The sequence below is a fragment of the Balaenoptera musculus genome, chromosome 14, assembly GCF_009873245.2.
Source record: "Balaenoptera musculus isolate JJ_BM4_2016_0621 chromosome 14, mBalMus1.pri.v3, whole genome shotgun sequence".
Lineage (NCBI taxonomy): Eukaryota > Metazoa > Chordata > Mammalia > Artiodactyla > Balaenopteridae > Balaenoptera > Balaenoptera musculus.
The window spans coordinates 73,227,363-73,243,297 of record NC_045798.1 but is presented as its reverse complement, the minus strand read 5'-3'; the positions used below and the strand labels follow the sequence as shown (position 1 = coordinate 73,243,297).

The 15,935-nt window shown below is 41.1% G+C and overlaps 1 protein-coding gene across 2 annotated transcripts in view; it reads left to right on the top strand.

Annotated features, from left to right (window-relative positions):
• Window positions 1-15,935, top strand: part of ATP8B1 (ATPase phospholipid transporting 8B1) — a 113,881-nt gene that overhangs the window by 72,247 nt on the left and 25,699 nt on the right. For both annotated transcript variants that reach the window (XM_036874206.1, XM_036874207.1), the window contains exons 3-14: window positions 372-469; window positions 2,057-2,170; window positions 3,760-3,858; window positions 3,972-4,033; window positions 6,948-7,020; window positions 7,135-7,205; window positions 8,841-8,923; window positions 9,044-9,202; window positions 9,368-9,456; window positions 11,535-11,725; window positions 14,325-14,533; window positions 15,882-15,925. In XM_036874206.1, coding sequence (XP_036730101.1) covers window positions 372-469; window positions 2,057-2,170; window positions 3,760-3,858; window positions 3,972-4,033; window positions 6,948-7,020; window positions 7,135-7,205; window positions 8,841-8,923; window positions 9,044-9,202; window positions 9,368-9,456; window positions 11,535-11,725; window positions 14,325-14,533; window positions 15,882-15,925 — 1,292 coding nt within the window. The remainder of the gene's footprint in view (window positions 1-371; window positions 470-2,056; window positions 2,171-3,759; window positions 3,859-3,971; window positions 4,034-6,947; window positions 7,021-7,134; window positions 7,206-8,840; window positions 8,924-9,043; window positions 9,203-9,367; window positions 9,457-11,534; window positions 11,726-14,324; window positions 14,534-15,881; window positions 15,926-15,935) is intronic.

Genomic DNA, 15,935 nt, shown 5'->3' with positions numbered 1-15,935 from the left:
CTGAGATCAAAGTGTTGCGGTGTTGATTCCTTTTGAGGGCTGTGAGGGAAAGATCTGTTCCAGGCCTCTTTCTCCTTGGCTTGTAAGTGGCTGTCTTCTCCCTGTGACTTCACACTGTCTTCCCTCTATGGGTATCTCTGTCCCAATTTTCTTTTGTCATAAGGACAGCAGTCATATTGGATTAGGGTCCACTCTAATGACCCCACTTTAACTTAATTGTATCTGCAGTGACTGTTTCCAAATAAGGTCATATTCTGAGGTACAGGATCGGGTTAGGGCTTCAGTGTGTGAATCTAGGAAGGACATAACTCAACCCATAGCAACATGCGAATTTTCTACTTGATGGACTTTTTTCTCTTTCTTTTTTAAAGATTGTACATGGCAAGTCAAAGCAAATGATCGAAACTTCCACGAACAACCTCATTTTATGAACACAAAGTTCTTTTGTATTAAGGAGAGCAAATATGCGGTAAGTTGATTTTAACTTCCTAAATTAATTTTAGTAAAAGCCAGTTTTTCCCAATAGCCATCATGCTTACTGGCTTTGTGTGACACCTGCCTTCCATGTAACCCCTGGCCTGGGGCTACTGATAATCATCATTAGTTCTCTAGAATGTCATTTTTTAAATTGAAGTATAGTTGATTTACAATGTTGTGTTAATTTCTGCTGAAGAGCGAAGTGATTCAGTTTATATATATATATATATATATATATATACACATTCTTTTAAAAATTCTTTTCCATTGTGGTTTATCACAGGATATTGACTATAGTTCCCTGTGCTATACAGTAGGACCTTGTTGTTTATCCATCCTATATATAATAGTTTGAATCTGCTAGGTTCATTTGTGTCATATTTTAGATTCCTGGAATGTCATTTTTATTCGTCACACTAAGATTAACTACCTTAAGGGTGTTTGGGGGTGGCTTAAAACAAAACAAAATTGTGTAGATTGAAATTTCCCCTCTGTATGTACAAAGCTCTTTTAAAAATATTTTATAAAATAATCTACAGTAATATCACAGAAGCCTTGTTTTTGACAGTAATAAGAATTTGAAAGGAATCTTAGTAACTTATTTCCCCCTCCTCTGCCTGTGATGGATTTAGAGACTTTGAAGATATTTTCACCTCAAAAATGCTTATTATCATTGAAATATAAAGAACCCCCATTACGTCTGGGCTGAAATGTTTGTCTGTTAGATCCCTAGGACTGCTCTAACGAAGTACTACCACTTGGGTGGTTTAAGTCAACAGAAATTTATTCTCTTACAATTCAAGGGGTCAGAAGTTTAAAATGAAGGTGTCAGCAAGGTTGGGTCCTTCTGGAGCATCTGAGGGAGAATCTGTTCCAAACTTCTCCTGTGGCTTCCGGCTGACAATCCGTGGTGTTCCTTGGCTTGTAGACGCATCACTCCAATCTCTGCCTCTGTCTTCACACGGCCTCCCTGTGTGTTTCTGTGTCTTTGCCCAATTTTTCTCTACTAAGGCCAGCAGTCATTGGATTAGGGCCACCTTAATCCAGCATGACTTCACTGTAACTTGATTACATCTGCAAACACTCTATTTCCAAATAAGATGACCGTCACAGGTATCGGGGTCAGGACTTGAGCATATCTTTCGGCGCACACAACTCAACCACACCCGTTTCTTTTTCTTACACAGCCTCCATCCCTCTTAAGTAAAAGAATGTTCCTTTTTCCCCCACGTTGATGTCTCCCATTTTCTTCCCATCTTTGCCACATTTTCAAGGAGGCTCTAAGGGGTCAAGGGACCCAACAGCAGGATCAATTTGGTCACAGTCGGATTTGCCACAGAGACCTTTGAGGTGAAATGTCTGCATCTTGTTACTGTCTCTGACATAAGCCTCCAAGGGGTCATCTTGAGGCCCAGTTAGAAGTAAAAGCTTAAAGGAAATCTCAGTATCTTTCTGACAGATTACGTCCTTGGTCCCTGTAGGCTACAGGGCTTAGTGATTTTTGCGGGTGTATATACATTGTGACACTGTGTTAAGTGTGTGGCATTGTTTAGAATGACTTTCTCATTTTTTCCAACAGAATAATGCAATTAGAACATACAAGTATAATGCATTTACCTTTCTACCAATGAATTTGTTTGAGCAGTTTAAGAGAGCAGCCAATTTCTATTTCCTGGTCCTTCTTATCTTACAGGTAATACCCTTTGATATCTTAAATCTGCTCTGAATTATGGTGACTTAATAACATTCAGGTTGTTATTGTTTAAGTTGCATATAAAATGTGAGTAATCTTGAAAGTTTTCTATATGGATGTCTGAGCTCTGCACGTAAGGGAAAGTGCATTATAGACAGAACCAGCTCAACAATGTTAAATGAACAGAGAATGGGAGCAAACGGAAATGTTATTTTAATTCTGTATTTAAAAAAATTCAATTTCCTACTGATGTCAGTGGTAAAACTGGTTTCCCTGAAGTGAGTAAAGTTAAAATCTTCACTTTGTAAAATAATCGTACCTTAAAATTAAATCCATTTTTTCATGGTTGGCCTTTATTTTTTTATTTGGATGCCAAAATATTGTTGATTTTTATTAGTATTTTGGTCATAATTCTCAAATTATTTTGTGAACTGGTTTTACACTACTGGAAAGGCCTAATCTTTTCTTGAGGTTTTTTTTTTTTTTTTTTTTTTTTATCTTAATCGTGGCAAGGAATTCACTTATCTGGAGAGCAAAGTGCTACCTTCCCTTTACTTCCTTCTAGAGGGAAAAGGGGAGTTCCACATATTGACAATAATGTGGGAAATGAGCTTTCTCTCTTCTAACCATCCCCTAATTATCTTTTCTGAAGGTACAGTGATCCAAATTAGGGAACTAGTAATAGCCTTAGACAGCCCTTTCCTTGCACTGTTACTTCACTTAATTCTTGTGCTCGTTAAGTACTATCATAACCTTCAATTTGCAGAGAAGAACTGAAGCCTGGTGAGGTAGAGCAACTTGCTTCAAGTCCTATCACCCTACGTGGCGAGGCTGGGTAGGACTTGGATCCAGGAGTTTGACTCCAAAGCTTGTCATTTTAACCACTACATGATAATGGCCTGATGATCAATAGGATGGTTGCAAGAGATCTTTACTTGCTTCCCAATCTTTTATTCCAACTTGATGGCCATCTTGATGGATGTGAGGCTTCCTGCAAGGCCACCCTCTTTCTTGGCTAGACTGATAGCAAGGACCATGAAGGAAGCACTTTCTCCTAATGGTCCCAAAGATGCCCCACCCAATCCACAGCCAGCCACTATCTACTGCCATTTTTGCCTCCATCATGGGACCCTCAGAGACCACTGCTGAACAACCAGCAGTGTAAAGCCTGCTGTATGCATTCCCTAGAAGTTAAAGGACTACTTCTCCCTGGGATCCTACAGTGCCTGCCCGTTGTTAATTATGACTTTCACAAAAGGTTTGGAGCATTTCTCTCTTAGATATCATGTTACAAAGCTTCCTTGGTGTCCTGTGAAAGCCATAATGAGACCGGGAGCCACTGTCCTCTGGGCTGTGTCCCAGGAGACCGTAAGTGAGAGAGAGAGAGAGGAGAGAGGAGAGAGAGGAGAGAGACACGAGAAAGGTTAGCTGGGTGCTTCAGCACCTTTTCATGCCTGCTCGGCAGGATGCAGGCCTGGATGATAATGGAGATTAACCTTAGAATCAACAAGCTTAGAATTAGCAGTTGCCTGCAGGTTAGCTGTGCCTTCCTGGGCACACACGTACGCCGCCTTTTTGATCTCTTTCAGGCAATCCCTCAAATCACGACCCTGGCGTGGTACACCACCCTGGTGCCCTTGCTTGTGGTGCTGGGCATTACGGCCATCAAAGACCTCGTGGACGATGTGGTAAGGATTTTTTGTGCAGCTTCCTCCTCACTGCTGCAAGCATATTTTCAAGTGGCATTAATACTTGACATTTTGAGATTGTTAAGATAACCTTTCCCATCCCTCCTCTCAAGGCTCGCCATAAAATGGACAACGAAATCAACAATAGGACGTGTGAAGTCATTAAGGATAGCAGGTACCGTGCTTTTCTGAACGTGTGACTTTCTTCCAAGGATGTAATGTACAAATACATCTAGAAACATCCTCAGAGATAACTATTTGAACTTGGAAGTCTATCAGTGCATGAACCTTTTCCTTGTAAAGGCCTCTCTTCACTTCCTAAGACAAAGCTATACCCAAATTGGGGTCCAGGCGGTTGCCTGGTGGGGCTCTCTGTCCTCGGCACTCCTGTGTTTACACAGCCTGTCATCCTGGCGTGTGCTGCTCCATCTCTGCTCTTCCCAAACTTATGCTGCCCAGGGCTTTGCCCGGATGTCCTGACACCCTTCCTGACTCCCCAGCTACAGTGATTTCTTCCTTCACTGTGTTGTTTTTTTTTTTTTAATAAATTTATTTATTTATATATTTATTTATTTCGTGGTTGCACGCGGGCTTTCTCTAGTTGAGGTGAGCGGGGGCTACTCTTCGTTGCAGTGTGCGGGCTTCTCATTGCGGTGGCTTCTCGTCGCGGAGCACGGGCTCTAGGCGCGCGGGCTTCAGTAGTTGTGGCACGTGGGCTCCATAGTTGGGGCTCACAGGCTCTAGAGCGCAGGCTCTGTAGTTGTGGCACACGGGCTTAGTTGCTCCGTGGCGTGAGGGACCTTCCCGGACCAGGGCTCGAACCCGTGTCCCCTGCATTGGCAGGCGGATTCTTAACCACTGCGCCAGCGGGGAAGTCCCTCGCTGTGTTTTTAGAGCGTTTTGTTTTCATCTTTCTTATTATGATCTGAATTTCATTAGAATTATTTGTGTGGAAGTCTCATCTGTCCGGAACTCTAAGTTTCTTGGGGAGACTGCACCTGGTGGTGTTTGTTTTTGTGTCCACCTGAGCATCCAGCACACAGAATGTGCTCGTCAATGTTTGCTAAAGTAACGTAGTCAATGGTGATCAACGTGCCAACTCAGGGACCAGTGATGAGTCGTTTTTTGAGCAAGAGCTTCGAGGCAGAACTACAAATTCAAGTGCTAAAAATAGTGACTAAGGCCCAATTCAAAGACGTTTCGTGTGTCAACACTGAGGAAAATAACCTGAGTTATAGCCACGCTTCAATGGTGTCTACTTTCAATATAGACTATTTCAATCTATAAATATGTTTAGATGCTTTTTTTCCCTTCCAAATAAATAGATTCTGTTCCAAAGGTTACCCTTCAAGTCACTTAGAATCACTGTCGTGGATGGTGGTGAGATTCATAGCTAGCCCACAGAGCCCTGTTTAGCCCACAGCCTGGCTGGCTACACTGGTAAAGAGTAGCTCTGAGTAGCCTTGAATTGGGGTTAGGAGTGCATATCGGGCATGACTGTGGCCCCGACAGCCCATGTATGGGGACTTGGGCATCCGTGGGGCAAAGTGACAGGGGTCTCCCAAGGGGAAACTGGACATCACAGTGGAAGAGTCAAACGGAATTGCTTCTAATACCCCTGAAGAGCCGTGACAAGAAGGTGCTTAACTTATTCATTTATAATTGAGACCCACACGCACATTGCTAATTGATCATTTCAGAAATATTAAAATGTAAACTAACTACCATTCCTCTTAGTGAAAGATAAGCCAGGTTAAGAAATATCTTGAGGTTAAAAATTGTGTATTAAATTCTTGTAAAATTGGGGAAACTGGGGTATAAGCATATATTTTAAATGTATTTTAAATCTCCAGGTCTCTTTTATCCATAAATTAATGGGAGGACCAACATAGTAATTGGATTTCTGCCTCCAAAAAAATTAAGGTTATTAGTTGTGGTAGGTTCATAATATCTGTTAGGGATATCTTTTCTATAATGAAAACCTTTAAAACAGACAACAGGCAGACCTTACCTTATTGCATTTTGCCTTATTGTGCTTCACAAATACTGCATTTTTTTTAACAAATTGAAGGTTTGTGGCAACCCTGCGTCAAGCAAGTTGCTGTATTTCCAACAGCATTTGCTCATTTCGTGTCTCTGTCACATTTTGGTAATTCTTGAAATATTTCAAACTTAATCATTATTATTTTTTTGTCATGGTGATCTGTGATCCGTGATCTTTGATGTTGCTTTTGCAAAAAGATTGCAACTCACTGAAGGCTCAGATGACAGTGTTTTTTAGCAATAGAGTATTTTTAAAGAATGTACGTACATTTGGTTTTTAGATACAATGCTATTGCACACTTAACAGACTACAGTATAGTGTAAACGTAACATTTATATGCACTGGAAACCAAAAATTTCATATGACTCGCTTTATTGCAGTATTTGCTTTGTTGTGGTGGTCTGGAACTGAACCTGCAGTATCTCCGAGGTCTTCCTATACTATATTTTAAAACTTTAAAAAAATGTTGACTTGTTAAACATTTAAATGGGTGTTTCCAGTAGAATTTAATACTGAAGGAAGCAATCTTTTTATTTTATCAGTATCCTTAGGAGATTCATTAGGAAAGGGGTACACACTCATCAAAAAGATAACTTTAAAACAGTAGAGAGGAGGCCAGCACTAAAGCTCCGTGACGATTCCAGGTGGCCCATGTGGGAGCCATACTGCATCCCTGTCCTGGCACCAGCAGGTGATGGATAACTGAGAGGAAAGGAAGGAGAAGGGCTGGGAGCACAGGACATGAGCAGAAACAGAGGGGTGGCATGTGTCTCCTTCCCACACATGTAAGGAGCCCCCATTGACCCTCAGTTATACAACATAGAATGGAAAGGACACATCAAAGTCAGCACCCCCATTGTTACTTCCTTCAGAGGAGAAGACGATCCTGTGACCCCTTAATCATCAGACGGCTGAACTTTTGGCAGACCTTTTCCCTGTGATGTATATGTTTTCCCAGAATCTTTGGCTTCCGGACAGAATAATTCCAAATCCCTTGCCAGTAACTTTAAAAAGCCACTAAACTATCATTCTTTTTAATATTTAGGTTCAAAATTGCCAAGTGGAAAGAGATTCAAGTCGGAGATGTCATTCGTCTGAAAAAAAATGATTTCATCCCAGTAAGTGGACAAGCTCTGCTGTCTCATTCCTTGTCCTCACATCTGACCTGGTGCTCAGTTTTGCCTCGGGGGTCGGGGTCTCTCTGTGTTATTGGTGTGTTTTGTTTCAAACAGGCTGACATCCTGCTGCTGTCCAGCTCTGAACCTAACAGCCTCTGCTACGTGGAAACGGCTGAACTGGACGGGTAGGTGGGTCTTAGGTGGGCCTGTTGGAAAGCTAACCTTTGGAAGGCTAACCTTTGTTACATTGAAAGCTGTGCAGCTGGATGAGAAGCCCTGAGGTCTGGCCTTACCTCTACCCCCTGCTGGCTGTCCAGCAACCTCTGTAGGAGACCAGCCTCTCTTTGTCTTTGCCTTGTTAGTACCTAGAAGGACCCACAGTAAGACAACAATGGTCTGACTCCCTAGTAGACCAACTTCTCTTTGCCCATTCCATCGCCATATTTGAAAGCCCATTTTCAGGGAAAGTAGCAGGTTTGATGACACAGTGTATGCCTGAGCCCTTTGTAAGCTGCTGAGCAGTGTTCAGACACAGATGAATGACTATTAGTATCTGTTTTGGAAAACAAAGAATAGATTTTTGAATTCTTTGCCAGTGAACCGTTTTCCCTCTTTGTTGGTTTTGGTTATTATGCTGCCACTTGAAAAGATAAACTTCCATTTTTGACCATTTTGACCGGTTTTCGGTATACGTATGGAGTGCCGACGAGGTTGCATTAGTTTTGCGTGGTAGCTCATTTAATCTTTTCCACAACCCTATGAGGCAATATTATTATTACCTCGAAGTTACCCGTGAGGAAACTGAGGCACTGGAGGTGAGGTCGCCTGCCCAGGGTCACACAGTGGGTGGCAGAGTTGGGGTGCTGCTCCCCTGTGCTCGCTCCCAAGGCCAGTGCCTGTGTTTCCCATTCTGGCATAAACCCCTTTCCCCACACCCTAGATGTGCGTAAGCTTCTTTATGGAGAGCTGAGATCATCTGAGTAAAAACGAGGGCTTTCTTTGCTCTATAAATCAGTCCGTTGATTGTTCAACCTTCACTGTAAAGCAGCTCTTATTCCCGTGAATGAGAGATTCTAAAGTTTTACAAAGATATAAAATGCTAGCATGCTCTGTCAGAGCAAACAGAATGGAAAGTTGAGAACCACTGGTCCACTTCTTAGTGCGTGTAAATCCCCAGTCAGTATTTGTGGAACTTGAAAAAAGTTATTCATCGTAGTAAGACAGGCTTGCTTTCCAGAGCATGTGTGCCCAGCCTGGCCCTGCATGTCCTCTTGCATGTGCCTAGCCTTCCACTGCGGTGGGGACATGCCAAGTATTGGGGGTAAGGTGACCATGTCCTTTTTTAGATAGAATTAATCTTTCAAAGACATAGGATCCAGTTATTCACTCTAGAAAATGTTAAGTTGATAGAGTCTTGACCCTTTCAAACACAAATATGTTTTGTAGAATTATCTTAGTGTGATTAAATATTAGAAGATATGTTTTTAAACAGCAGTTTGATAGTTCAGGTTGGTGGTAAGAATTAAGTTAGTAAGAAGAGGGAAAGGAAGCTTCTGGGTACCTCTGTCCTACCCAGATTGCCTCACTGTAACAAACAGCAAAGGGGGCCAACATTTCCCCGGTCAGGGGTTTTTGTCTAGTTCAGGGGATAACTTCATCCAAACCTGAAGTTCCCAAGCGAACAGAGAGTTTGAAAATAGAAAAAACTAATTATTTAGCTTTCATTTCCAGGTGTGCCTAATGTTACTTTGTACAATTTTCTTTAACTTCCTTTTCAAACTCTGAAATTTGTTCATTTAATTTTTTTTCTCTTCCTTTAGAGAAACCAATTTAAAGTTCAAAATGGCACTTGAAATCACACACCAGGATCTCCAAAAAGAAAATTCATTGGCAGCATTTGATGGTTTGTGCAAACATGTCTTACTTTGTTTCAAATTTTCATTGCTTGATTCAGTCCATATTAATTAAAACCAGAAAATCTTTCATATGTGAGTACTTATGTAGATCATATCTCCTTTAAAAGGTTTTATTGAATGTGAGGAACCGAATAACCGACTAGATAAGTTTACAGGAACACTATTTTGGAGAAATACAAGTTTTCCTTTGGATGCTGATAAAATTTTGTTACGCGGCTGTGTAATCAGGAACACTGATTTCTGCCATGGATTGGTCATTTTTGCAGGTACTTTCTGAGTCTCTTGGGAAATTGATCTGTAGGCTCATTGAAGATTTAAAGGAGGAAATTGATTTTATGTCCTTTCTCTGTTGAAACCAAAGAGTCATTTTATTGACATGCCAGTGAATTGATTTTCCCAATTGTTGATCATATTGAATTTTCCATTTTTAGGTGCTGACACTAAAATAATGAAGAATAGTGGGAAAACCAGATTTAAAAGAACTAAAATTGATTACTTGATGAACTACATGGTGTACACGGTACTTATTTTCTGTTTTGGTATATTGCTGTCTTTTGGTCTAGATTTGTTGAAGCAGAGAAGTCTTATCTCCGTAGGCCAAGTAGAAAAGTTCACAAGGTGCACCAAGGTTGGGAGGGGGTGGACGGGAGAGGAGATTCCCTCACCTTTTCTCAGAAATGCTACATTTCTAATTGGAGGATCTCCCTGGGAATGTAAATTTCAGTTGTTGGGTACCCTGAGTTGATGAGTGATCAGTTGGGAAACCAGGGAGCCGTAGATAAGTTAGTGGGACTGGGCTCCTGAAGTCAAGGTAGGGTTGATTTTACTGCTGTTAGTTTCCCATAGGGATAGTTCTCTTAAAAGCCAACCTTTTTTTTTTTTTCCCCCAACATGTACTGTATGAGTCCAAATATAAGGCAAGTTTAGGTATAAGGTCTCTCAAGGGTCCCCAAGACCACCCTCAGTTTTGATGATTCACTAGGAGGACTTATAGAATTCAGTGTATAGTTGTCCTTATAGTTAGAATTTATAATGATAATTCTTGCTTATTACAAAGCAAGATCAGCAAAGGGAGAAGGCTCATGGGGCAAAGTTCAGAGGAAACCAGGCACAAGCTTCCAAGAGTCCTCTCCCAGTGGGGTCATACACACCAGACACACTTAATCCACCCCAGTGACAATTTGTGTCAGCCCATGTGAAGTGTTGGTTATACCAGAGAAGCTCATTAGAGACTCAGTGCCCGGGTTTTATTGGGGTCTGGTTGTGTAGGCACTTATCTGCCTGGCATGTACCAAAATTTCAGACTCCCTAAAGGAATGTGGGTATTCAGCATAAAACATATTGTTTTACACAAATAGTTAGGCACAATGAGCCATTCTTATCAGAGAATAAGAAATAAGGAATCAGGAAACCCTTCCAAAATCTAAGTTCCCAGAAGCCAGCCAACAGTCAACCTTGCAAACAGGCCTTCTAAGGATAGCAGTCTCAGGACTGCTATGGTAACTGTTCTGCATGTAGGGTGGCCCTAAATATCAGGCAGTCCTCCAGTTTGCCAATGAGAAATTTTTTCAGGTATTTAGTTTCGTTTGGTATGTTCACAGGGGAGGTGAATTCTAGGTCCTTCTAGTCCGCCATCTTGATCAATCTGATCTAGTTTAATTTGAATACGTAAACTTTTAGAGACTTATAATACTTACAGTACTTCAATTGCATATACATATTCAAAATTACATAAAAGTAATATAATAATTTAAGAGACAATTCGTTTTTCCTGCTCTCACATTTCATGAAAACTTCATTTGAACTTTTCTGATGCATCTTCCATGTCATTGTCTTGGTTGTGGCGTGAGCCTTCACAAGACGCCCATCATCTCTTCACGAGGTGCTCAGCATCTCTCCTCTGTGCCAAGTTCTTTTGAAATATAGCACTTTTGGAATCTGTGTCCAGAAAATTAAATTTGCCCCTGGAAATTTTATTCTTACCCACAAATACCCAACTAGCACTAGGGCTGTTGACTTTTTTATTCATCCCTTAAGTATATGCTCAATTTCCACAACAGAATAATTACTGTATGACTTCTTAAAGGATCTTAAACGTTAAGTGATCATTAAACCTTCAGAAATAATTACCCAAATCTGGGTGAAATTTCCTTGCCTTCTTTTTTAAAAAATCATTTCCTTCAAACATTTTCTATACGTATCCCAATTTAGCATTCTTTGAAATTGTTTCATGCTAAGGTAAGGTGTCTTTCCCAGACAGCATGCTATTGTTCAAAGGAAAAGTAATTGAGAGGATGTTCAATAATATGAGAATATTTAAAGATTTGAATATAAGATACCACCTTCTCTTCTGAAAGATAATTTTGGGAACAAAACCTCACCTTATATGTGGTATGTAGGATAAATCAATCAACCATAGAAATAAGTAGACTTTCAAAGCATTCTTATGACACTGTTTCTATTTTAAGTGTGTTGTTTTTACAGACTACTAAATTATCATACATAAGGAAAGTATTGATAAGATAAACTAGCGTCTATAAAATGCATGGGGTCGACAATGCATCTTTAGAATAAACTTAACTGTTGAATGTCTTTTAGATCTTTGTTGTTCTTATCTTGCTTTCTGCGGGTCTTGCCATCGGCCATGCTTACTGGGAAGCTCAAATTGGCAATTCTTCTTGGTACCTCTACGATGGAGAAGACGCTACACCCTCCTATCGTGGATTCCTAAATTTCTGGGGCTACATCATTGTTCTGAATACCCTGGTGCCCATCTCTCTCTACGTCAGGTAAGGCTGTCTTCTCTTTGGCCTTTTGCTTTAATGGAAGAACACAGTACATCTTCCCAACTTAACACCTTCAACTCTAGTAATTCTTGTTTCAAAGGTCATAAGGAACAAGTAAGAAAATAGCTTTCATTTCAGAATTGAGGGTGATACGGGGAAAGGAAATTAACGTTGGTGTGTCTACTTTGTGCCAGACACAGCATCTTTTATCTCGACCTCTTGACAGATACAGCTACCAGATTCAGAGATCAAACTCTACTCCTTAGTCACTTGCTTGGCAAGATTCCTTCTTGGTGAGCTCCAAAGCTCAAGCATCAGAAAGAGCTGGGTGAAGATTTAGAACATCATGGAATAACTTGGTTGTTTTCCTTTTCAGGAGCCTTCCTAACCTCTTTTCTGTGTCTTCCTTATTACCACCTGCTACACCTATTGCTTGCAAAACTCACTGGCTTTCCTGAATGCTGCCTTCTAATGGGAATACCACTCTCCCTGCCCACCGTCAACCTCTCAAAATGTTCTGTGTTTCTCATCTCAACCTCAACCGCGATAAGAGTCAGGATCGTATCTCTGACAAATGGTCATCACCTTGTTTTGTGATATTTCTGACTTTTTTTTACTTTTTCATTTTTTAATATCAAAGTTCACTATCCCTGGTCAATTGAACTTTCGACCATTGGGAGAGAAATTGTGCCTTGAAATATATCCAGCATTCAGAGTCTCCTCTTAGTTCCAATAAGTAATAGCCCAGAGGCATATAGGGCCACATGCACACCTGTAATTAGAAGCATTTATTTTATTTTAATTTTATTACATGTGCATTTGTTTTATTTTTAATTTTATTACAGGTAGTTACTATTGTTCTTTTAACATGAAGTAAAGCCCTGGGGAGCCATGTGTTTGCAGTTATTTAAAAAAAAAAAAAAACAACTGAGATGAGTTTTACCTTTGTTAGGGGAACTATTATACAGATTATTTTGTCTCTATCTATAAATGTATGTTATGAAATAAACCGTATATGTAGTTTTAGGTTTAAAAAGTCACGTCATGTGACTAATATGATTTTCTTTGTTTCTCTTGGAAGTAAAGGTCCTTTCAAACTATAAATCGATCAGGTCATTTCAGATAGTATCTCTGCTTTGTTTTTAACCCTACAGTCTATTCATTCAGAATAGACTCACTGAAGCCACACTATACCCACAAGGCCCATGTGATCTGCTGCTCTGCCCTCCACACCCAACCATAACCTCCAGCATCTCTACCCACTCCCTGGACTCCCTCATCTCTAGCCTCCTTGAATTCCTCAGCCGTACCAGTGCCTGCCACAGGGCCTTTGTGCCTGCTCTGACCTCCACCTGTAACATGCTTTTCCCCTCCATATCTACATGGTTGCTCTTTCATTTCCTTCAGGTCTCTGCTCAAAAATCACCTTATCCCCCTGGCTTTTCCTGACCCTCTCTTTCTTAAACATCACTTCCTCTGCCTGTCGGTCTCCAGTCCCTCACCCTGCTTTGATTTTCTGCAGAGAATTTTCATCACCTGATATACTGTGTGTTTACCGGTTTATTTATTTGTCCATCTCCATTAGAAGGTAACCTCCTTGAGAGCAGGGTTTTTGTCTCTTTTGTTTACTAATGTGTCCCCTGTACCTAGGATGGTGTCTGGTACATAGTAGGCACTCAGGAAATACATAAGGGAGGAGAGAAGGAGGGAGTTATTTTTCCATCTGTTTAGCTTATTATAGACACATCCTTTGCCCACTTAACAGTTGCTGGATGTGTAAGCACCTTTCTTAAATAGTTGAGATAGATTTAATCAGTTATAGTTTTTAAATGGAAATGATCCTTTTAGAATATCGTATTTTGGACATTCTGTAACCTTATAAGAATTTAGGACTATATATAAAATGGATAAATGACAAGGGCCTACTGTTTAGCACTGGGAACTATATTCAGTATCTTGTAATAACCTATAATGGAAAAGAATCTGAAAAAGAATATGTAAATATAGGTACATCTTCCTCAAAAAATATATATACATCACTGAATCACTTTGCTGTATACCTGAAACTAACACAACATACTTCAATTAAAAAATGGTTAAAAAAAACAATTTAGGAAAAAACCATGCTTTAGGGGTTATTTGCCAAAAGCCCTTTGTCCTACTTGAGAGTACACAGGGGTGTATAACCTAGTGGACCCTCACTCCCTTTGTCCTCCAGTTGAGGGCAAAGGTGAACATGCCTTTCCAGTTGTCTGAGTGCGATGGGGAATGAGAGAAAAGAGTAGAAGCTGTCACATCGTGGGGTGCCCCCTGCAGTGTTACCATGTCACCCGTGTGGGCGGCGTGTTCTGAATGGGGTGCTGTGGCCAGATGTGCTCAGGAGTGAGTAGGAGATCACATTGAGAGGACGCTTTGACCCTGAAGCTGGAGGAAGATGTGTTTGGTCAGGAGAACCCAGAGACTGGGCACATGGGTCACCGCAGGGCTTGTCTCTTTGTAGCAATAGACAAGCAGCTCGCTCCTGGCGCAAAGTTAGGACAAGATCCACTGCCTGCCACTCATATCTGAGAGCTTGATCAAAAGTAATCTTTCGTCCTCCTAGCGTGGAAGTGATTCGTCTTGGACAGAGTTACTTCATCAACTGGGACCTGCAGATGTACTATCCTGAGAAAGACACGCCCGCGAAGGCAAGAACCACCACGCTGAATGAGCAGCTCGGGCAGATCCATTACATCTTCTCTGACAAGACAGGGACGCTCACACAGAACATCATGACCTTTAAAAAATGCTGCATCAACGGGCAAATTTACGGTGAGTGGAAGCTGTTAGTTACTCAGTCCCTGGGCATGTGTGGCCAGAGGCTGCCTTCCCAGAGTGGCTCCCCTCCCAGTTCAGAGCCCTGGTGGTCATTCTGATGATGTATCTGCAGCAGCATCACTGGTGGTGTTGGGATCACACGTGTGGGGAGGTCAGGAGTCAGAAATAGGTACACATTCCCCACAAATTTAACTTGCCATGTGACCCAGCAATTCTGCTCCTGGGTGCGCACCCCAAATGAACCAAAAGCAGGGACTCGAGCAATATGTGCACACCCATGTTCGTAGCAGCATTATTCACAATGGTGAAGGTTTAGAAGGAACCTAAGTGTCCATCAGTGGATGAATGGATAAGGAAAATGTGGTATATACACACAATGGGATATTATTCAGCCTTAAAAATGAAGGAGATTCTGACACTTGCTACGACATGGATGAACCTTGAGGTCATTCTGCTAAGTGAAATAAGCCAGGCACAAAAGGACACATATTGTATGATTCCACTTATTTGAGGTACTTAGAGGAGTCAAATTCATAGAGACAGAGAGTAGAATGGTGGTTGCCAGGGGCTGAGGAGAGAAGGGAATGAGGAGTTAGTGTTTAATGAGTACAGAGTTTCAATTTTACCAGATGAAAGAGCCATGGAGATGGATGGTGTTGATGGCTGCACAGCTGTGTGACTGGACTTAGTGCTGCTGAACTGTTCACTCAAAAATAGTTGAGATGGTAAATTGTATGTTATGTGTATCTCACCGCAATTATATTTTAAAATTTGATTTCCACTTGATATTCTGAAATGTGCTATAGATTTATAAAAATAACAAGGCTAATGCTGTATTCAAATAGGGTGCTCTAACTTTTAAATAAAAACGATATAATTCTTTTAAAAGCTGTAAGCATAACATCATATGCTTTCCACTTGGAGGAAACTTTGTGCTGTGTATGGTACTTTCCCAGAACATCAGTGAGGAAGGTGGGATGCTGAGGGCTTGAGGAAGGGGTTCTCCTCTGCGTGCTGGTGGTTCCTTCTGAGCTGGGGGAGGGCGGGGGTAAAGCACTTCATAGGACGTGCTTCTGGCCCCAGAGGAGATTGCAGTGTAGAGGGACACAATTTGCCAGTATTTGAACCTCTAGACCAGAAGCCAGCAAACTTTTTCTGTAAAGAGCCAGATAGGAAATATTTTAGCCTTTGCCGGCCACATATGGTCTGTATCAAATATCTTCTTTGTTATGCTTTGTTTGTTTTTTTACAACTCTTGAAAAACCATTCTTAATTTGAGGGCTGTCCAGAAACAGGCTTCGAGACCCATTGACTCAGTTTGTTTTGTCCTGTTTGTTCACAGGAGACCATCGGGATGCTTCTCAGAACAGTCATAGCAAAATAGAGGTGAGTCCTT